The sequence below is a fragment of the Tamandua tetradactyla genome, chromosome 3, assembly GCF_023851605.1.
Source record: "Tamandua tetradactyla isolate mTamTet1 chromosome 3, mTamTet1.pri, whole genome shotgun sequence".
Taxonomy (NCBI): domain Eukaryota; kingdom Metazoa; phylum Chordata; class Mammalia; order Pilosa; family Myrmecophagidae; genus Tamandua; species Tamandua tetradactyla.
The window spans coordinates 117,665,884-117,689,935 of NC_135329.1; the positions used below are offsets into that span (position 1 = coordinate 117,665,884).

The 24,052-nt window shown below is 37.6% G+C and overlaps 1 protein-coding gene across 2 annotated transcripts in view; it reads left to right on the top strand.

The window, feature by feature from the left end:
• The first annotated feature begins 241 nt into the window (after positions 1 to 241).
• ACVR2A (activin A receptor type 2A) overlaps positions 242 to 24,052 on the top strand; it is an 89,843-nt gene continuing 66,032 nt past the window's right edge. The window contains exon 1 of one of the 2 annotated variants that reach the window (XM_077153728.1): positions 242 to 918. In XM_077153728.1, the coding sequence (XP_077009843.1) occupies positions 864 to 918 (55 nt within the window). In that variant the 5' untranslated portion in view covers positions 242 to 863. Of the gene's footprint in view, positions 919 to 18,079; positions 20,062 to 24,052 lie in introns of those variants that run through there. The other variant, XM_077153727.1, reaches the window with a different exon arrangement.

Genomic DNA, 24,052 nt, shown 5'->3' on the forward strand with positions numbered 1-24,052 from the left:
CCGCCCCGCCCCCTCTCCCTTCATTCGGCTCCGCCTTCAGGCTCTCACACCTCCCCCTCCCGCCTCGCTTCCCCGACAATCTCCTCGCGTTCTCCGCCCGGCACGCGCGCTGCGCCCGGCCGCCGCTACCACCGTTGCTGCTGCCACTGCCGAGCATTCTCCGCCGCTGCTGGCTTCCAGCTTCGGACCGGAACCGGAAGCTTGGGGGGCGGGGCTCGGCGGAGGCCAGGGGACCGAAAACGCGGCCGAGCTCGGAGCCTGGAGCCGGAGCCAGAGCCTGGACCAGAACTTGGCCGCCGCTTGCACCGCGCCGCCGTGGTCCGCCGCTCCTTCTCGGCGCTGCCGCCACCGTCTCTGCTGCCACCGCCACCTCGGTTGCCACCACCGAGGGCTTAGTCGCCAGTGGTCCGAGGACTTTGGGTGTCCGGGTTGAAGGTCGGTCCGGACGTCGGACCGAGCTCGGTTCCCGGACTGTCCGGGCGGCAGCGGGCGCCGCCGCAGCCTCCTCCTTGTCGCCTCAGCCTGCCGTTTTGTTCCGAGAGACCCGAGAGGCGAGCGGAGCTGACAGTGATTTTGACAGTGATTTAAACCTGCTTTTGTTGTTGTTGGCTTTTCGTTGTTTCGTTTTGTGTGTTTTGCGTGTGTGTGGCGGTTTTTCCCCTGTGGTGCATTTTTTTTTTTATTGTTGTGCTCTTTTATTTTTTATTTTCTCCTTTTTAAACCCCGTGAACGTTTTTTGGTCGGGGCTTCCGAATATGTTTTATGACGGTTGATTTTACACCAGGAGGTTTGTCTCCGAGGAAGACCCAGGGAACTGGATATCTAGCGAGAACTTCCTACGGATTGCCCGGCGCCTCGGTAAAATGGGAGCTGCTGCAAAGTTGGCGTTTGCCGTCTTTCTTATCTCTTGTTCTTCAGGTAGGTGCATGGAGCGCGGCGAGGCGGCTGCTGCTGCTGTTGTTGCTATTGCTGCTGCTGCTGTTGCTATTGCTACTGCTACTGCTACTGCTACTGCTACTGCTTCTGGCAGCAGCGGTTGTTGGGTCGTTGAGCTTCGCTGGAGCCTGGGGAGGTTCTTGCCCCCATCCCGAGCCCCTCGGCTCCCCCCAAGCCCCCCCAGATCTGATAGTGATCTGGAAACCACCATGAATTTTTCTCGTTTTGAGTTAGGTTGGTGAACTGATACGAGTGACTGCTCTGTTGTGGAAGTGAGAAAGTCATGGTTTGTGGCCACAACGCTGGCTGACAGCGCCGGTTGGATTGCTTTTAAGCCGCAGATACCACAAGTGACAATTTATGCAAAGGCTGAGACCTGAAAGGCATATTCCAAAATGTCACTTAATATGCGATCCTCCAAAATAAGGTGTTTTTTTTTTGTCTGTTAGTGATTTACAGGTGACCATAACGACAGAGATCGAGTGAGTTGCTACTGAATTTTGACCGTGAGAAACAATGCGTCGTATCAGCAATTTTATCTAGGTCTCCTCTCACGTTTTCTTCAACTTCATTGTCCAGCAGTGTTAAAAATAGTTGTAGTAGTTGTTGGAATATTAACTCTAACCCAGTGCAGAAGAGGTATGCCACTTTCATGTTGGTAATGTGCTGGCTTTCAACCACCATTTGTGTGCTCTGTACGGGCATAATTTTGCTTATCAACGGAATACTTATTTTAAGCGCTTTGCTTTGGAGCATTGTTTTCGAGTTGGAACAGCCCTTATGAAATTGTTCTTACTGTTAAATACGCTGTAGTCGTAAAATAGGTTTTGGCCCAAGGTTGAAAGAATAATCTGGCCATTTTATATTTGAAATTTTGATTTTGTGAGAACGTTCTAGCGTTGCAACCAGTGGTTGAAAAACTATCTAGTCTTTTGTATTTGAAATTCTGTTAGTGAATACAGCATCTAGACCAAAGATGTGCAAATGTACTTAACAGGAGAGTTAGGTCAATAGATGAAACAATTTTAAAGTCACAGTGGCTCTGTTCATCATAAAATTTAATCCTCTGTCATTAGGTTGTGAAATAGAAAAAATTATAAGGGTAACAAACCCCAGAATATACAGGTTTCATGGTCATGTCTTTATCTCTTTTGCCATAGGGAAATTATAGGGTGGCAGTCTTTTCTTTGTGTACCTCTGTAGTGTGTGTATGTGTGTGTGTCCGTGTGTGTGTGTGTCTGTCCGTCCGTGTCCAAACTACCCCCCTTCTCCTTAATAGAATCTTTTGTAATGTATAGAATTTTGCTGAATGGTACGTTTCCTTGTGGTTAATAAATGGATAAAGTCTAGTCTTATGTCTGTAGAGGTATTGATCAGTTCCGGGTGGGCTGAATGTGTTGTGAAATGGCGATCATTGCCAGAGATTAACCAAAAGAATCATGTCTGTTTAAATGGAAGAAGGCTTAAGGCAGGCTGACAGTTCTTTTTGTGCAAGGTTTGGGTAGGAAGATAAACAATGGTATGCCTGAAATGAATGAAGGCCTTAATAATATTAAGCGTCTTGCTTTTGCAATGTGACTTACCCATGTAGTTTTTATTTTTTCCCATAGTACTCTTTCTCTCATTCCCCTATATGTTCTGGGTGGTGAAGTCCTCTTGTTCAAATCCTTTTTCTGATCTAATGCCCTTGAGGAGGAGGGGCTTCGTGGCCTCTGACCAAGAAATTTGTGGACATTAGTCCCTCCCAAACTCACCTGAACCACATTAATAGTAAATGAGGTTATTCTTGAGCAGTTTCAAGGCATTACTTCTGGGAAAGCAGGCTGTCGCTGCAGATCTTACAGCTTTCTCTGTTTGGTTTGAGAGTAAGAATTGAGCAGCACCTTCTTATAGGATTATTTTCACTGGGTTAGGAGATTAATAGCCAAAATTTAGAAATAAAGTAATTTCAATGCTATAGAACATAAAGGTATTTTACTTATGTTAAACCAATATTAAATACTGTTGCATAGTTTTTTTAAACATGACCATTCCTAATAGAACTAAAATATGCAATTCTTTGAAGATAATTGAAGTTTATCATCAAGACATTAATCCAGATTTATACCTGAAGCTTTTTAATACTTGAAATGCCTGATTTTTAAAAAGGGCTTTTGTTGTGAATCAAATGCATTCTTAAAAAGGTTTATTGTGTTTCTTTTCCTAATTGATTTTTTCTGTGTAATATGTAATCGGGCATGCTTGCAAGTATGAGGATGGCTATGTTCATGAGAATGTAAAAAATTTCTCAAGTTGTCAATTTTTTTTTGTTTCTGGATATTAGATTTTTATTTTTTATTTTTAATCAAATGGAGAACAGTAGTGAAGAGCAGTTTTATTCCAGGTATTTAGGATTAATGTCTACTGTTTCCTGTAGTTATTTTGTAGACTGTGATTTTTCAGTCCATTCCATAGTATATATTCTAGAGACTGATTATGCAGACTATTTCTGTAGGATATGGCCAAGTATATAATTTCCTCCTCTCATTCCAGGGGAAGCATTTTAAGCCTTTGCCCTCATCCTGGAATGCCTTTAGATTGTCCTTCATTTTGAATTTTTTCATTCCTCTTTCCCACCTCCAGATTCTGTTTCAAAACACAAATCTGCTTCTCAGTTTTTGTTTTTGTTTCCTCTAAGCACTGTGGTTAATTTGAATCTTTCTCCAAAGTTTGTTAAAATGTGAGGATGAGTTTAATATTTGTTTTGTTACCTAGGTTTATCATACCTAGAGTGATGCAGCTATTGTGGTATTTGAGTTGCATTGAAGTTGGAAATTCCTTTAGAGTAGCTGTCCAATATATTTGGTCAAATACGTAATGGAAATGTATTATGTCCATTTTTGTCAGTTCAGCAAGGTAATATTTTGTTTATATGTGGGTGTGTATAAATGAGTGAGTGTATGTGAGACTCTTCTGGGACTCTTATAAACTTTGGCTAACAAGTGGTAGATATTAAATCCTTTGTTTTCTAAAGCACAGAGTCTCTGTGGTCAAATTCAAATATATTGAAACATTGAGATCACAAGAAAAATTATCATCTCCCACAATCCATTTGAACTTTTTCTATTTATGATCTAAGCCTGTAGTTCTCAACTGGTATGACCCCCCCACCACCCCCACCCCCACCCCCAGGAACATTTGGAGATATTTTTGGTTGTCACAGCTGGGAAGGTGTATTACTGGCATCTAGGGGGTAGAGGGGTGGGATGCTGCTAATCACCTTACAATGCACAGGTCAAAAAGAATTATCTGGCTAAAAATGTCAGTAGTGTTGTGGTTGAGGGTGGGAAACTTTGTCCCAAATTCTTAATTTTTAAAAAGTTTATTAGTAAAAGGACTCTATTCTCCTTCCCCAAAGACAGTTCTCTAAATTTTACAGGTATATATTATTGTTGATTTCCAGGTGACCTTGTATTGAAAGTTTTCATTATCTTTTAAAATTACAATTTGGTTAAATTAGAGAAACAGACTACAAGTATAAACATTATTTTGTCCTATTATATGCTAATAAAAATGTTTTCTGTTGTGAATAAACCTTCTCCAGTCACTTGTGATAGAGTGCTTATGAAAACTGTATGTTGGTGGATATGATGAGTGATTGGTCAAGATATCAAGCTTAATTATATTTGCTGTTGATCTAGTAATCTCTTTTCCATAATAATCATCTTTAAGAATATTTCTTTTTAACCGTTTTGAGATAGCTGTCTAGGTGGCAGTGGTGATGCTGCTGCTGCTGGTGATGTTTATGGTGTGTGGTGATTGGGTGTGTGTCTGTGTGTGTGTTTAGCATGGTGCCTAAAAATTTTTAAGTATTTGTAAATATCGTAATGGAAGAAATACTGTTCCCTATTACATGTTTTCTGAATGGCTTCAGGGGGTAAATAGTGTTGTTTTTTTTAAGGATATTTATTTTATCTAGCTAATTTTAATTTCAGGAAACTTTAAAAGTGATTTCTTAATTATATAGTTTTCATGAGACTCAGTAGTTGGGTTTTGGTTACCATTAGAATCATTTATACTATACAAAGTAACATTCTATCATCTGTTGCAGGCACTTGCCCTTTTAAAGGTTAAATCTTGACCATAATTGTAAGTGCCTAATTTGTTTTGAACTCTGGTTTAGGAGAGTTGACCCAGCCAGCCAGTCTAACAATTACAGTGAAACTTTTAACAAAATAGGTAATACTGTACCATTGAGAGGGAATTCAGAAGTAACTCCCACAAAAGGAATGCATATAAGCTTCATACTGTCTCTGTTAACACCTCTCCATACAGCTCTCTGGTACTACTGACATTTTTACCTTTTTGGGTCCAACAGTCTCGTTTTCTGAGAGTGAAGTATAATTAAACCAAATGAGACTTTATAATCTTTAAATTGTCTCTTTAGATTCTAAAATTGTATTTTGTTGCTTTTCACCTTTGTAAGTATTATTTCTCATCTTTGTTGTCTCAAAAGTTTGTGATTTAGGTTTGTCTTCTCAGGCTCTCTTATGTTGATACATGTCATGGTGTACCTTAGATAGTAGTTAAATAAGGGTGGCAACATTTGATGCTGTGGTCACTGGTGCTCCTTCACTTTTTACATATGTTCTATAATTCATCATTTCTCCCATTCCCTTTCATTATTATTTCCTTTCCATGTTCCTCCTTTCCTTGTCTATTCCCTTTTCCCCTCTGTTCCTTCTGTACCTCCGCACACTGTAGGCTGCTTGCTGGTGGAACCCAGTAATTGCTTAGCCTCAAGGGCGACTCAAGAGGGCTCAGTCCTGCTTTAAATGAAAACATGTTAAATTTAGAATGCTTGAGAATTTACCGGATATTCTTTTCCTCTGTGCTTTCATTTGTTGGTTTCTGGAATCACACACACAGACACATGCACACACACACACGAACACACGGGAGTAGTGTTAGTCTTTTGGAATCAATCCCTTTTTAATATTCAGGTTCTCTTTCACTCTTTTCAGCTTTAAGGTCTAATAACTCTTGTTACTCATCATTCATCCATTCTGCTTAAACCAACATGACCAGAGCAAAGAATATATTTATTGCTATTGCTTGAAACACATTAGACTTCCTCTGTAGTGGATTTGGTTCTGTTAGGTTATAAAAGTCATGTCTAGACAGAACATTGATTTCAGATTGACTATTGAACATGAAAGTTCCAGGAATAGAGTATAGAGGAAGGAGAAGATGAAATCATGATGATAAGAAAGCTACTGTAGATAGCAATTGACTTTCCCTTATTCTCCAACTAGATTTCTATTAGTCGCTTTCAAATACCCAGTACGTCTAGTGGTCAGATTTTGTTTAGAAAGGAACCTAAAGTGAATGTGTTGTTCCCTCTGTGAGGTTAGATTTCTTGAGCTGTTGAAATGATTGGCTAAAGATGAAAAAAATTGGGAGGTTCTTGTGGATACTAGGTGAGAGTGTGGTTGTGGTGGTCAGTAGATTTGGGTTCTTGTGCCAGCACACTGCTGTTGTCTAGCTCATCTGTCATTTCTCCCACTTAAATTATTGTAACACCATTCTAGCTAAGACTTAACTAGTTTCACAGTCATTACTTCCTCTTCTTTCTAAACCATCCACAGGGAGACCTCATTAAAAAATAAATCTTTATATGTCACTCCTGCTTAAAACCTTTCACTGACTTGAATCACCTGTAACATAACATATAAAGTCTTAGAATGGTGTATAAGGTCGTTCTCGTTTGTTTCCTCTAACCTTTAATTATGAAGGCTAAGAGTATAGTTTTTGGAATTAGACTTCCTGGATTTAAAGCCTGCCTTCACCACTTAACCTTGCACAAGTCACTTAACCTTTGTGTACCTCAGTTTTCTCATCTATAAAATGGGAACATTAAGATCTGGGAGCTTGTGCTTATGAAACTTACTCCTGCAAAGGAGAAGCTGAGCCTAGTTAGCTTTGTTTGCTAAGAGTCACCCCTAGAGAACCTCTTTTGTTGCTCATATGTGGCATCTCTCTTGAAGCCAACTTGGCAGGTAAACCCACTGTTCTTCCCCTCTATGTGGGACATAACTCCCAAAGGTATAAATCTCCCTGGCAATGTTGAACATGACTCTCAGTTCAAAAACTGATTGTGGTGATGGATGCACAACAATATGATGATACTGTAACCATTGATTGTACATGTTGATGATTATATGGTATGTGAATGTATCTCATTAAAATTGCATTTAAAAAAAGTGCCTACGTCAGAGGGTAGTTTGAAGATTAAATGGCACATAAATACTAGGCATTATCTTCTACTGGGGCTCCTCCCAGTATGAGTCCTGTATACTAGCCAAATAAACTCTTACTTGTAGTTTTCTAAATGTGCCATTCTTTATTTATATCATTAGGTGTCTTTGTACATGTTATTTTTTCTTCTTTTTTACCTGGCTAACTCATTATTCTTTGGTATTAAGAAGTGTCACCTTTTTTAGGGGCATTTTCTTTGCTACCCAACCTAAATTAAGTTCGGTACTCTCTGTTCTAACACTTGTAAATCACCTTGATCTCATTACTTGCTTGCTAATGAATACTTGCCTATTTCCATTTTAGACTGTGCTCTCTTTGAAGGCAACCTCTCTCTCTTTGGAACCAATCCAAGAACCTGGGACTCAGTAGGCACTCAATAAACGTTTATTGGATGAATGAAATGTAATAATTTCCCTTCTCTGAGTCTTAATTGACTTCTTAATTACTAAAATGTTGAACTTGGGTTAGACGATCTCTAATTTTTTTTCCTTCAATAGAAATATGATTCTATAGTTTTAAGGTTAGTGTTCAGTAGCAATGTTTTATTAAGAAAAAAATGATTTTTCTGGTTGATTTTTTTGGTATCTTTAAGTTCTGTTCAGTTTTTTGTTGTTTTATTTTTATATTTTTTGTGTGCTGTGTGGTGGGGGTCACATTTCATTCTTTTTCCATGTTGGTATCCTGCTGTTGGGGCACCATTTGTTGAATTTTTTGTTTGTATGTTTTTCCTGTTTTGTTTATTTGTTTTATGGGAAGTGCATGGGCTGGGATCTGTTCACTTTTTTTTTAATGTTGTATCTCTGAGATATGTTGTATCTTAGAGATCCCTTCAAATTCATTGCTTTCAAACCTTTGACCACAGCTCATACTAAGAGATACACATTGCGTTATGACCCAGTTCTCGTATACACATACACCCACCCATATATATATATATTTGTGTGTGTAACAGGTATAGAAGTTTCATGAATGGCTCTTACTCTGAGCAGGACACTTTTATTTATTTTTATATTCTTTTATTTTAAAAATGCTGATTATGACCCATTAATTGATTCATTGATCACCTAATGGATTGTAAATTCCTAGAAACATTGACCTAGTTCAACAATTCTCTATTCTCCATCCAAAACTCCGAGTAGAGAATGAAATCACATAAGTAAATGTATGCACTGAAAAAAACCATGAGCTGAATAATATGGTCATTATTTTAATTACGATAGACAATGTGTGGCTTGAGAGAGAAAATAGAGAAAAATGGCCCCAGGGAGAACCTGAGCCTGTCCTGCCTGAGCTCTTCTCTCTTCAGTCCTAGCTGAGTGGATTCAATATACAGAATTAGATACTGGTTTTCAGAGTCTAGCTCTTTTTATTTAGGAAAGACTTACTGGAGGAGATAGATCCTAAAATCTTAGGGAAAAAATTACTGGTTTAGGAAAGATACTCATTTTAATATGAAGGAAAAGACATGAAATAGGATTAGGAATACAGAGGAAATTGGAAAGTAAACATGACCATGGATGGAAGACAAATTGTGATAGAGGAATTTTGACAATGTGAGGAAGAGATTTGTGTGATGGAAAGATATTCATAATTGCTTGAAGAAGTAGAACTATTTCAGTTGAAGAGGTTAAATCCAAATGAAAAGTAATTAAAACTGGGAGGAGATAAGAGGAAATGATACAGATTTTTGATGGACGTCCCAGATATGTATTTGTGGAATACAGGCTAGAGAAGCCACTTGAAGATTAATGTGGGGTGGTAGCACTACTAAATAAATTGGTAAAGAAATAATGAGCCAGAAAGAAATAGGAAGCACTTTCATAACTAAAGACGTCCTACACTCAGTATGGATTGAGAAGATAGGTATAAATGAAAAGCATTGATTTGGAAAAATCAGAGTTAGTAAATAAAAACCTGGAAGTATGCAATAGTCTCTTACAGGGTTTGGCAGTCAATAATAGATATTTCTCCATTGGGATGTTTAGGTAAAGAATTCTAGGCATTAGATGCTCAATATTTTTGTGTTTAAATAATGGTCAGATTCTAGTAAGTATTCGTACTGATCATCCAGATTTTATTCTTTAAAATTTAGGTGAGGCATTTTCCTCATGGTAGATCATACTGCTCTACTGAAGTAAATTTGGAAACTTTTTTGAATTTGAAATATGCTATTCATGCCTAAAGCCTTAACTTTTTCAATACTGTTCTTTGTTAGATAAAAACTTTTTTTTTCTTTACTTGGCTGTTTTCTTCCTAGCTATGGTCACATTGGGAGTCATTTTATTTTCTAATGTTGCTGAAGAAAATAAATGTAAAACCAGAAAATAATTATTAGGATGATTGGCTATACATTGGGGAGGGTTACCTTTAAAAAATATTTTAGAAACTGATCAAGTCTTTATATCTTGTAATAAAATAAGCCTATTTATAAAACTTTGATGGGAATTTTTCATAGGTTTAATTACTAACTTTGCAATCTATATTTTATAGAAATGACCTTTATTAGGAAAGATCTGTTGTTCTTCACATCTTTATGACTATGTGCAGTGAATCAAACCTGACATAGGGAAGTGATGAGATTTTGGCAAGGTTCTAAAGCTCTGAGATTTTTTTTCTTTAGTTTGAAAATCAAAATATTGTGGGCATTAAATGAAATGTTATACCATATAACACAGTAGCTGGTCCATAGTAGATTTCATATAACTAACTATGTTAATTTTAACTAAGTCTCATTTAGTAAAATATAGTATATAAAACCGTTTAAAATATAGATTCATTCTTAGGGGTATTTTAATTTTTTTGTTATTATTATTTTTTTTTACTACTTGGGCAGGCACTGGGAATTGAACCCGGATCCTCTGGCGTGGCAGGCAAGCATTCTTGCCTGCTGAGCCACCTTGGCCCGCCCAAGGGTATTTTTATTTTGCAGGGAAATTACTTATCAGTTAATTTAGCCAAAGAAAATATCAATATAGAGTGTCAAATAGGGGGCAGGAATTATCTAGAACATTCAGAAACCGTGGTGCTTTTGAAAAGAGTTCTCTTAAGGTCTTGTTCTAGCATGCATTAAAAAGAAACATTGGTATAAATCTCTATCTTGTTTTATTTTTTGGAATTAAAAATATTTTTTATGCACCTTGCTTAAACCTTAAGCATTTAAAAAAATTTTATGTAAAAGTAGTCTCAAAAGATTCATAAGCCCATTTTTAGGTACCAGCTGCTTAAACTTTGGAAACACAGTTGAAGTTTTGAGGTTACCATTTAGAGTGTGGTATGATACTTTGGACTGAAACTTAAGTCTTGCATTCAAATTCCTACTTTTCTATTGATTCTCTTTGGCTCTTTTTTTCACTAAGGCCATACTTTACCCATCTCTAAATTAAAGAGGATGAAACAAATGTTCATTCAACAAATAAATATTGAGCTACATGCTAAGTACTGTGCTTTCAATTCAATAGGAGCAAAGAAGACATGAATTGGCCCTATGGAGCTTACAGTCAAATGAAGAAAATAATTACAAATTGTCATGTGTGCTCTGACAAGAACAATCAGAGTGCTGAAAGAGAGAATAATTCTATTTGTTTCCTTCATATCATACATCACAGTTTATATTTACTTACTACCTACTGCCCTTCCTAATACTGAAGTGTGAGCTCTGTGAGGGAAGGTCTGTGGCTTGTTTATCAAGGGTGTAACTGTTTCTGGCATAAAATAGAAACTCAATAAATAATTGACAGGCTGACAGGCTGACCTGCTGCCTGAAGAAATGAATGCAAGGATGGGGTTTAAGAGAAGACCGACCATGCAGGGCTTTGTAGATATGGGAAGGAGTTAGAGTGAAATCTAAAGGTTAGTGGAAAGCAGTGAGTTTTAAGGAGAAGCTAGATTTGGGCTATGTGTTAAGATCACATTGGCAGCTGTCTGGAAAATAGGAAGGAGTGTAGGAGTGAAGAGGTGTGAGCACTTAGGAGGCTGTTGCATCAACCTAAGCTACAAAGATCTCCAAGATCTCTTCTAGCTCTGATGTCTTCTAAAACTTGCCTACACTTACCAGCCTTCTTCTTGTATTGTCATAGTCCCCCATTTTTTCCCTAATCATTATTACTAAAAAAATAGACAGGTAGGCTTCTTTTATACTGGGAACTTTGAATACAGTTTCTCAAGAAAACTCAAAAAAGGAGAAATAAAATGCAGACCAGAAGTTATTCAATTTTTGTGGCAAATTCCTATCTTTAGATTTTGTACATCTGCTAATTTATATTCTTATTTACTTGAACATTCCTATTTCTCTCTGAAACTTTGGCTTTACTTTTTTTAAAAAAAAAAAGGTCTTTTTTTTCCCATAATCACTGCTTTGTTTCATGCAAAAAGTACATTGTGTCAGCATGGTTGAAGATTGAGAAGTAGAAACTCAGCATATTTTGGATTTTCATTCTTAAGAATTTGATATTCTTTCAGGTTATTGAAGTCTTGCAATAAAGGGTGAAATAATGAATAATGGTGAAATAATTAATACTGTTGGCTATTACTTTTACTCATTGTTATGGCTTCTAACTCTAGATTTCAAGGTTCTACTGTTTGGGAGGGAGGTAGGGAAGAGGTGGTGCATGGTGTGGGTAACTCAACCTTTTTATTAAAGCAGGGGTTTCAGCAGCGGTATCTTTGACTAGGAAAAACTGCATTATTACAAAGAGGTAAAAAGAGAAGAGATATTAAACTTTATTGGTTCAAAAATACATAATAGCAGCTCCCTCTTTTCATTTGGTTTCTTTCATTTCGGTGGCAGGTAAAGCTAACTATCTTTGGTAAGCCAACTTCTATAAAGAAATGTAGTTTTGTTTCACCCTAAAAATATAGGCCATTTCACTATTACCTCAAGTAAAGTAGTTCTAGAAAAGGAACTGGTGGCTAGGTTTTATGTTACCTGGTAGTAGAGTTTCCTACTGAAGGATTAGTGGATAGAATTTGCTAATTATTTTAATCTAAGCTAGTACTCAAAATTAACTTGTATAAGTGCATTTTAAAATGATGTAGAGGGCAGTGCAACAGTGGCTCAGATGGCAGAGTTCTTGCCTGCCATGCCGGAGACCTGGGTTCGATACCTGGTGCCTGCCCATGGGAAAAAAAAAAGAAGCAAGTTAAAATGATGTAGGGAGAAATGAAAAGTAAAAGCATAAAATAGAATGATGATAATGAGTGAAGACAGTTGCAATATATTAATTTATTCAAGATTGGACTTGATAACAGTGAAGTAATTAGATTAGCAGCCATTCAGAAGTAAGAGTGAAACACCTTTCTAAATATCAAGGGAAAATGATTGAATAGCCATTCACCACCGTTTTTTTCCCCTCTCTTTATATTATATAAGAAATCTTACTGGGTAACCTTTTTTATTCTCTTCCCTTAGTTCTTTAGAGATACATAAACTTGATTTGGGTGTTGAATTCAATAAATTGTTAATTATTTTGTTTGCTAAAATGTAAATGGAGAAGGGGTGCACAGGTAGTTCAGTGGTGGAATTCTTGCCTGCCATACCAGAGACCCAGTTTTGATTCCATGCCCATGCACTCCAAAAACAAAAAAGAAAAACAGCATTCAACATATGGTACTGTGATAATGGGATATTCCCATAAAAAAGAATTAAATGTGACCCTCACCACACAGCATACAAAAAAAAATGTAAATGGAGATTGCTTATTAGTTGAGAGGGCTAAAATAGTAGAGAAGCAGTTGTATTAGGAGGCTTTTCTGAGAGGCGTAGCACTGTCAGGTACTATTTTCTCCTTTAAAAAGTAACTACCTTTATCATAATGATTCTTATGGAGAGTAAACTATTTAAGCTGATCTTCACTGCTCGAAGATGGAGTATAAGGGTAAAAAGTTAGTCTCAAAGAAGAGAGTTGTTGAACTTCTTTTCTTTTTAATCAGTGTAGGGTGGTTTTTGATGGATTTATCCATAGATCTTATCTTTCACCATTATAGCTCAAGAATATCCCCACACCAAGAATTGTAGTTAGTTTCTACTCTAGCAACATGTATTAGTGGCCTTGATTGAAGCTGTACTTTAATAACTAATATCTAGCCGTGTATCTATGATATGGAGGGAATCAGCTTGGTAAGCTAACAGCTGCATTTTATCAACAAATAGCAGAAGAGTAGATAAACCTAGTTTTTTACAGATTATAGAATTTTCTGCCATGTAACAGCATGAGATTTGCCAGTAAGGGCTGGTTAATGGAAATAAAACTTGGTACAAATGTTAGTTGTTGGCAAGGATAGTTTTCTCGAAAATACAAACATCTGTAAGAACTTCCTTTACCTTCAAATTCAGTGAAAGTAATTATGCAATTTTTTTTCACTGATGTAATAGAAAGAGCAAACATTCTACAGGGAGAAAGCCTTTCTGTACCAGGGTGTGATGATATATGATGTGACCTTGGGAAAATTTAACCTTAGTTTCTTCATTGGTGAAGTAGAGTTTATAAAACCTCCTTACAAGATTACAGTGGGGATGAAAGGCTACACACAGAAGTGAGGGCATGCACACAATACATACATATATATATACACATACATGGTCTAGAAAGACTACATAGGTACATATGAATGATTTCCTCTCTCTAGTGGTGAATTTATGGCTTTATTTTCTTCTTTTTAAAATGTATTTTATAATTATTTCTGATGAGTATTGCTTTTGTAATTAAAAGTTATTAAACTAAAGTCTTTATAACAAGGAGCTCTTAGGAGTCTAATAAACATACATTTATCTTTTACCTTGAAAAAAAAATATATATATACACATACATGATATGTGTTATATATATGTTTCATATATATATATGAAACTCTTTAAACTTCAAAATGTTAAATCAGATATGTTAATTATTTGGAGTAGAAAGCAACAGGACGGGTTCAACTGAACTATAATTACACTTCTGACTCAGGATTTGTGGTGCTTTATGGATACACATTTATCTTTAAGTTGTGAATAAAGGGCCTAATCTGTAAACAACTGCATATAAAATGTTAGAGAAATGTTTATTATTTACAGCAGCCTACAAGGCACTGCATGATATGGCCCATCTACAACCTTATGTTTTGCCATATTGGTCCTCTGGTGGTTTCTCCTAGAAGCCATGTATTTTTTTAACTCCTCCTGAGCTTTTTTCTCTTTTACCTTCCATTAATACTTATGAAGGAGACTTATCTGTCTTCATCACTATAGTTTCCCCAGTGCCTGGCACAAAATAGGTGCTTAATAAATATTTGTAAATGAATATTGAATACTTTCAAGCACGTAGGACATGGGTCCATGACTTTTTTTTAAACAGCCAGATAGTAAATATTTTAGGCAGCCTTTGTTGAAGTTATTGAACTCTGGCATTTGTTGCATGAAAGCAGCAATAGATATTTTGTTAATGAGTGACTATTAGTGTGTTCCAATAAAACTTTATTTATTAGACACCAAAATCTGAATTTCATATAACTTTCTTGTATCACAAAATATTCTTTTGATTTTTTTCAACCATTTCAAAATATAAAGACCATTTTTTAGGGGGCTCTACAAAAACAGTCTGCAGACTGAATGTGACCTACAGGCTATATAGTTTGCCTGTCTCTGACAAAGAATATTGTATTGGTAGCATCCCTCCTCCAACTTAGAAATATATTGTGTTCCAAAAAGTTTGCTTGGAACCTAGGAAGTATTTTCTTATAGAATCATTGTTATATGTGTTGATTAAGTGCCAAGACCAGTGCACAAGCCAGTTTTACTTCCTGTGTTCTGTGTTTCAGCAATACAGTTTTACCCCAGGAATAACACTGTCTCTAAGGAAAATGGATTTAGTTTTCCTTGTTTGTCCAGAAAGAACACCGGCACTCTCCTCAGCATTATCAAAATTTCCTTCTTCCCTGATTTGTCTTCTCTGCCTGCTGAACTTTACATTCTGGGAAGTAGCCATCTCTAAGCTTCTGGGGGCTCCAATAGAGTGGTGTGATGGCAAGACTAAAAATAAGTTGATTTTTTTCTTTTTAAGTTCAGAAATTTACAAAAATTAGCAACATACTATACTCACCAAGTGACAACTTTCCCATATCCCCCCGAAACCTCTAATCTACTTTCTGTCTCCCCAGTTTGTCTCTACACATTTCATGTAAATGAAGTCATACAATATTGGTCCCTATGTGCCTTTCTTATTTCACTTAGCATAATGTTTTCCAAGTTTATCCGTGTTGTAGCTTATATCAGAACTTAATTCCTTTTTGCAGCTGAATTATATTCCATTGTCTGTATGTACCACATTTTGTTTATTCATTTCTCTGTTGAGGACAACTGTTTTATTTTCCTGCCTTTTGGCTGTTGTGAACAGCACTGCTATGAAAGTTGAGTCCATCTTTTCAATTTCTTTGGGTATATACCTGGGGTGGGCTTGCCAGGTTATATGGTAATTCCATATTTAACTTTCTGAGGAACCATCTGAGGTGGATGTTTGTTGCACTTACTTCCAACATGGGGTCCTCAGTGTGTGCATGATGGAGAGGTCACAGGGTTGGCTGGAGGCGAGGAAAGGTGAGTTTTCTTGGTGAAGATTCTCTAATCCTTGGTGAAGAGTCTCAGCTAAAGTGCTCACTTGCACTGGGCTGAACCTCGGAACCCTTTGGAACTAGTGTCCCTTTGGGAGGGGTTATCAAAAGGCATGGGAAAGGGCGGACCACGGTGGCTCAGCAGGCAAGAATGCTTGCCTGCCATGCCAGAGGACCCGGGTTCGATTTCCGGTGCCTGCCCATGTAGAAAAAAAAAAATGAAAAAAAAAAAAGGCATGGGAAAACTTTGGGGTGGCTGTGTTAATGTTTCACAGGTTTATGCCCAGACGTATCAAATTATTTACTTTCAATATGTGCAGTTTATATGTCAATCATACCCTGATAAAGCTGTTTAGAAATGAAATAAAATTAAACCTGCACTCCTTCCATCACACTCACCACATTTTGAGTGCTCAGCTGCCATGTGGGGCTGTGCAGATGGAGAATATTTTCATCATTACAGAGAGTTCTCTTGGACAGTGTGGGTCTGGAGCAAGGCCTTCGACAATGGCTGCACCATTTTACATTCCCACCAATAATGCACGAGTGTTCCAATTTCTCTGCATCCTCTTGAACACTTTAATTTTCCTTTTTAAAATAATAGCCATCCTTGTGAGTTTGAAGTGGTATCTTCTTATAGTTTCCATATGCATTTCCCTAATGGCTAACCATGTTGAGCTGCTTTTCATATGCTTATTGACCATTTGTGTATTTTCTTTGTAAAAATATCTATTCCATCTTTTAATTGTTTTTTTTTTGTAAAAATATCTATTGTCCATCTTTTAATTGGTTATTTGTCTTTCTGTTATGGAGTTGTAGAAGTTGCTTATATGTGCTGAATATTAACCTCTTATCAGATATATAATTTGCAGCTATCTTCTTCCATTCTGTAGATTGTCTTTTTGCTTTCTTGATGTATAAAAGTTTTTAATTTTGGTGAAGTCATACTCATCTATTTTTTTCTTTTATTGTTCATGTTTTTGGTGTCTTATGCAAGGTTATGATGATTTGTCCCTATAGCATAAGGTGTTCTAGTTTGCTAGCTGCTGGAATGCAACACACCAGAGACGGATTGGCTTTTAATAAAAGGGGATTTATTTTGTTGGTTCTTCAGAGGAAAGGCAGCTAACTTTCCACTGAGGCTCTTTTCTTATGTGGAAGGCACAGGATGGTCTCTGTTGGTCTTCTCTCCAGGCCCCTGGGTTCCAACATCTTTCCCCAGGGTGACTTCTCCAAAGGCCTGGGCTGAGCTGCAAGTGCTGTGATGAGGAATGCTGAGCTGCTAGACTGTGCTACATTGCGTTCTCTCATTTAAGCACAAGCCAATTAAGTTAAACGTCACTCATTGCAGCAGACACGCCTCCTAGCCGACTGCGGATGTAATTAGCAACAGATGAGATTCACCTACCATTGGCTCATGTCCACAGCAACAGAACTAGGTGCTTTCACCTGGCCAAGTTGACAACTGAATCTAACTACCACATGTCCACCCCTTGTCAACTTGGCAGCTACTCACATCACCTTAAACAGGTGCAAAATATTCTCTTCTGGCTGTGGACCTGTGAATCTCAAAATAAGTCCGGTGCCAATATGCAAAGGAGGATAGTCAAAGGATACAGATTTTCATTTCCATAGGGAGAAATTGGAAGGAAGATCTGCAGGCAAACACCATTGGATTTCCAAGTCTGAAAGTCATTTATCCTTCGGCTGTAGAAAGTGGCAGTCCCACCCCTTCCAAGGGCCTATGCAGTGGCCGGCCTCTTTCCAAATCAACCTTGGGGAACATCGAGGAGACCACCTCTGGGCTCCACTCTCTCCAGGCATCAGGGCCACCCCTGGGCTCTCTGCCATTTCTGGGGCGCACGCTCAACCCCTCCACATGGTGGCAGCCAGGCTCTCCCAGTCCCCCAAGGAGCGTGCTATGCCTTTTCCAAGGCCCGAGGCTGCACAACTATTCCACTGCAATGAGAGGGGAGACTCACCCTCTCCACACATACAGGTGGGCCCACTCTCCTGGCCGAGGTTTCTTGGCTTCAGACACGAACTTCCATGGTTCTCACTCTGCAAACTCCAACCTCTCCCTTTTGTGTCCTCCTTTGTCAAGACTGGCGGTGGTTTCATTTACACCAACAGTCTCTTCAAGCCCTCCAAGACTTCTCCATCAATCTCTTCACAGTTCCTCCAAAGTCTTCCCCTTAGCCATCCAAAACACAGTTCCAACAGATCTGGCATTTGCAAACCGTAGCAGCACCCCACTCTCCGGTACCAACTCTGTTCTAGTTTGCTAGCTGCTGGAATGCAACACACCAGAGACGGATTGGCTTTTAATAAAAGGGGATTTATTTTGTTGGTTCTTCAGAGGAAAGGCAGCTAACCTTCCACTGAGGCTCTTTTCTTATGTGGAAGGCACAGGATGGTCTCTGCTGGTCTTCTCTCCAGGCCCCTGGGTTCCAACAACTTTCCCCAGGGTGACTTCTCCAAAGGCCTGGGCTGAGCTGCAAGTGCTGTGATGAGGAATGCTGAGCTGCTAGACTGTGCTACATTGCGTTCTCTCATTTAAGCACAAGCCAATTAAGTTAAACGTCACTCATTGCAGCAGACACGCCTCCTAGCCGACTGCGGATGTAATTAGCAACAGATGAGATTCACCTACCATTGGCTCATGTCCACAGCAACAGAACTAGGTGCTTTCACCTGGCCAAGTTGACAACTGAATCTAACTACCACACATACTCATCTATTTTTTTCTTTTATTGTTCATGTTTTTGGTGTCTTATGCAAGGTTATGATGATTTGTCCCTATAGCATAAGGGTTTTATGATTTTAGCTTTCATGTTTAGATTCTTGGTCCATTTCAAGCTGATTTTTGTATATAGTGTGAGGTATGAAAGGTTCAACTTCCTTTCGTTTTTCAGTGGAAATCTAGTATTCCCAGCGCTATTTGTTGAAGAGACATCTTTCCCCACTGCATGTACTTGGCACCCTTTTTGAAAGTCAAGTGGCCACGGATGTGTGCGTGTATTTCTGGACTCCCAATTCTATTCCATTGGTCTATTTGTCCTTCTTCTAGTGTCACACTGTTTTGGTTACTGTAGTTAAAGTTTTGGAATTGGGAAATGTGAGTCCTCTAACTTTTTCTTTTTCAAAATTGTTTTAGCTACTTGGGGGCCCTTGAAATTTCATATGAATTAGAGGATCAGCTTTGTGAATATGTGTAAAAAGAGCTTTATGTATTTGATTAGAAAGGGGAGAGCATGGCAGAAGGGTGAGGGGAGAGATAGAGTGCAAGTTAGTTTGTTTTCAAATTGTAGGTCCTAACCCATTGGAGAAAGTAAGAAAGTAATAAAATAGGAAATATTAGAATGACTCATAAATAGGGTAATATTATTATATGTGTGTATGTACTGGGTCACAGTGAAAAATGTATTTCTTAATGTGGTTTTTGGTCAGGAGAATATCAAAGCTGTATTCTACAGGACTTGAGATACTGATTGTGCTAGTTTGCTAACTGCCAGAATGCAACACACCAGAGATGCATTGGCTTTCAATAAAAGAGTATTATATACTCTTTAGTTAACATTATAGTTCTTCTGAGGAAAGGCAGCTAACTTTCAACTGAGGTTCTTTCTTACATGAGAAGGCACAGGGCGGTCTCTGCTGGCCTCTGGGTTCCAACAGCTTTCCCCGGGGTGATTCCCTTCTGCATCTCCAAAGGCCTGGGTTGAGTTGTGAGTGCTGAGAAGAGGAATGCTTTGGCTGTGCTACGTTGAACTCTCTCATTTAAGCACCAGGCAATTAAATCAAACATCATTCATTGCAGTAGACACATCTCCTAGCTGACTGCAGACGTAATCAGCAACAGATGACGTTTACATGCTATTGTCTCAGGTCCACAGCAATAGAACTAAGCACCATCACCTAGGCAACTTGACACCTGAACCTAACTACCACACTGATCCTGGAATTTTCCGTTATTGTATATAAGAGCCAAATGAAAAATATAAAAAAACCTCTTCACTGCCTGCTATAGTGTGTTTCTGGTGCTGTGCCTTATGAGGAAATTACCTGTTTTAAAGATGAAAAAACAGGATCATAAAACTAATAAGCCTCATAACTGAGATTCAAACAGAGGCTTGACAGTAGTTTAGAATATGTGCTTCATCCATTATGCCATGTTCTCCTTGCAGGAAAAGAAGCCATGCATGACTTCAGTTTGTTTCACCGGGGAAAAAAGTCCCAATTCAGGTAGCTCACCTGATTTCTTAAGACAATGGTTTGACTAAAGTAATAAGATTAGGACCACTGGAAAGGAGTGAAGGAAATGGTTAGGGATCCTATATGAAGAACGACGCAATATATAAGAGAGGAGGAGGCTCTATCATTTTGCCTTGCTTTTTTCTCTTTCTTCCTCTGTACTACTAACCCTGCTCCTTTATATCTTACCATCAGTATGGACTTTTAATTAATAGACATAACAAAAAATTGAGAATTGAGGGTTAGTGGAGAAAAGTAACATAATCGTGCCTTTAACTGTACGGGGAATGAAGAGGGAAACCGAAGTAGCAACGCCACCTGGGTCCCAGCAGGGTTGACCCCAGGTGGCAGTTTATTAGTGGGTGTAAGTAAAACAGGACCTGCTTTTTAAATTGTGTTACAAACAGCATTCTTGGCTTTGGAGACTAGTAGCTTTGATATGCTAATTAAAAGTAATTCTCTTAAGAAAAAGTGTCCATTAAGCAACATTTGGTTAGTCCAGATTTAGTTACCAAATATAAGTACTTAAAAGTCATAATATGTGTCTTTAAATCATCTAGTTTCTTTTATATATTGAGTTAACAAGTATGGTGAAAACTAATTCGGGCTAATTCTGAACTCTAACCTGATTTGAAATTATCTTGAGGAGAAAAGGATTGATGGGAAGGCTGTTCTTAACTAGAAAAGTAAAAAAACCCTAAGAGACAGATTCCTGGTTTAATTGAATGCAAAGATGGCATACCTTATAAAATGTGTTCTTCTTTCCCAGCCTGAGTTGAGATTCTTGCTTCTGCAATGGAAATTACTAACCCATATGGAATTAGTTTCCACTAGTAATATCTGAAGACTTAAATGCTATCTTTCGGCCCCATTGCTTACCTCTGTGTATTGCTCACTATTCTATATTATAATTGCTTGTTGATATGTAAATATAACAGCTGGCTCTAATTTCTTTGAGATTCATTCAGTGTAGTATTAAGTTAGTGTTGCTTGTAAGTTAAGATCATTGGAGTCAGATTGCTTGGTATTGTATCTTGGCTCCATCATTTTCTGGCTGTTACCAAGGGCAAATTACTTAACCTCTCTGTGCCACAGTTTCCTCATATGAAAAATGGAGATAAAAATGGTACCTGTTTTACAGTGTTGTTATAAAATATCATTGAGTTAATATATGCAAAGTGATTTCGGTGATGCCTGGCATGTATGTAGTAAGCATGAAGTAACTCAATATATATTAGTTGCTGATGCTGGTGATGCCTAGAATAGTGTGTTGCTTCAAACTATTTGCTGAATTTGAACACATTACAATGTAGTGAATCTAAAACCAAGTGAACCAGAGCATTCCAGTATATTTAGTGAGACTTTATGCTTTTGTAGATGTCCATGTTGTTTTGTTCATGATCCAAATGGTGTGTTTGTTTTATTTATAATTATATTATCTGTTTATTTTTTACTCTGGTTTAATTCTAGAACATCAGTTAGTTTTCAGGGAAGAATGCTAACATTTTTACTTTTGTAATTTGGTGGTATTGTTTTATATAGAGATATTTGAGGGGATCTATTTAGAAAATTATAAAATACAGTGGAGCAGTACGTCATTCCCAAATGAGAGCACCTCAAAACCTTCTTTCCCAAATGAGATAGATATAAAGGAGGATGGGCATGTTAGGGAAAAACTGAAGTTTCCAGATGTGTGCCTCGTTTTATTTTCTTGATATCTTAATATCACCACTTCTGGGAAAAAAAATAACTCTTCATTTATATAATGCTTTATAGTTTTCTAAATGATTACAATTTTTTTTTAATTTAGAAATAATTTCAAAGTTAAGGAGAGCTGCAAAAATAATCACTTGGGTAATCAGTGGATCAAATAGTCAAAGTAAAGACACCTTTTAAAAGTGATTATATCTTGATTCAGAGAACTTGAATTAATTTAAACTTGTGCATGTTGAAGAAAACAAGCCCAGGTACTCTTTGACTCATTTGATAATGGTAGTTAATTGTTTATTTAATGCTTGTTGCCCATGCTGGGTGAGTGAGGAAGAACATGTTAGATTAAGTGTGAATGGTTTTGGCTTTTCAATTTGTGGTTCTCTGGTGTACATTCCTATTATGATACATTGAAAAAGTTATATGACACATAACTTTGTTTTTCCAAAGGCAGGGATTTCAATTTTCTATTACTATAGCTTTAATGTATCAGTTAGCTTGCAGAAAATTGAAAGATGATGAAAGGAGTAGGAAGAAAAGAAACCCCTTTTCTTACTTTTGTGTGTTTGAAACACACAGAATGGCAAATAAACAGTGGAAATAAATAATAATTCCATAAATATTTTATTTGAATTTAGGTGACTGAAGTTATAGAAAGTCTATTATTAAATCATTTCCATAATCAAGCTAAAATTGGAGTCATCCAGCATTAAGGGTTATATATTGTGTCCCAACATGTCAGGGACTATGGAGCTGTTACAGAAGGAGTAGCAACTCCTTGAGTATTTAAGAAGCTAGTCACTTTGAAATGCTAAACCTTATCCTTTAAACATAGTATACATTTTAAAACTGAAAATGAAATACAAGAAAATTTGACACATTGATCAGTAAAATTACTAGTACCAGGCACCAGAGGACTTTTTTTTTTGAAAGCTCTGTTTATCTTTTGAGACTTGACTAGGTGAAGGATGCATTTTAGATTCTCCTTAATTTAGCTCTTTTGAATCTGTCTTGGCCTTGTTTCTTTCTGAAATTATTACTGCTAAAATAAAAGCAACCATGAGGATAGGGATTATAGCTATCATGCTTATCACTGCATTCATAGTGCCCAGTGCCCAGAACATAGAGGGTGCTCAATATTTGTTGAATAATAAATTGATGTGAAAGTCTCCTTCTTACCTTTCACTATCCAGTTTCTTGAAAGGTTTCTATACTAATTCCACACCTGCACCTGTGTTCTCTCTTCAGCCCACTTTTACCCTAAAATAAATGAAATGTTTCTTTCAGATGTTGATTTTCTAACTGTCTAATCTAAAGGTTTCTTCTTTATCTGTATTAGGTTACTACTTGAATTTTTCTGTGACTTTGACCTGTTCCTTCTTGAATTATTTTGTCCCTTTACTCTCTCAGTTCTTTCTGACCCCAGCACCTCACCTTCTCAATACCCATTCTGCCATCCTTTTAGTCTTACTGTTTCTTAGACTGCAGCCTGTGGAATTCTTACTCAATACATCTCCCCTGCTGAAATAATCCCATGTCTCATTCTTGACTTTTTTTTTTTTAATATTTTTATTGATAAAACAGCATACAAACATACATTCTTAACATACAGATATTCCGTACATGGTGCTCAATCAGTGGTTCACAATATCATCATATAGTTATGTATTCATCACCATGATCATTTTTTGACCATTTTGCATTACCCCAGAAAAAGAAAAAAAAAAACCTCGTACATGCCACACACCTTACCCTTTCCTCTCATTTACCACTAGTATTTCCATCTATCCAATTTATTTTAACCTTTGTTTCCCCTATTATTTGTTTATTTTTTATCCATATTTTTTACTCATCTGTCCACACCCTAGATAAAGTTTCAGGTACTTCCCTCTACTACTCCAATACATCATAAACTGAAAAGGGTATATCTGTATAATGCATCAGGATAACCTCTCGATTTTGTTTGAAGTCTCTTAGCCACTGACACTTTATTTTTTCTCATTTCTCTCTCCCCCCTTTTAGTCAAAGTTTTCTCAGTCCCTTCAGGCCTGGTCCCATCTCATCCTGGGATTTCTGTTCAACGTTGCCAAGGAGATTTACACACCTGGGAGTCATGTGCCACATAGAGGGGGAGGGAGTGAGTTCATTTGCTGTGCCAGCTTCTTTTAGAGATAGAGGCCACTACTGAGCAACAAAAGAAGTTCTCTGGGGTGTGTGTGTGTGTGAGAGACTCGTAGGCCTAATTTTTTTTTTGTATGCTGTATGGCAGGGT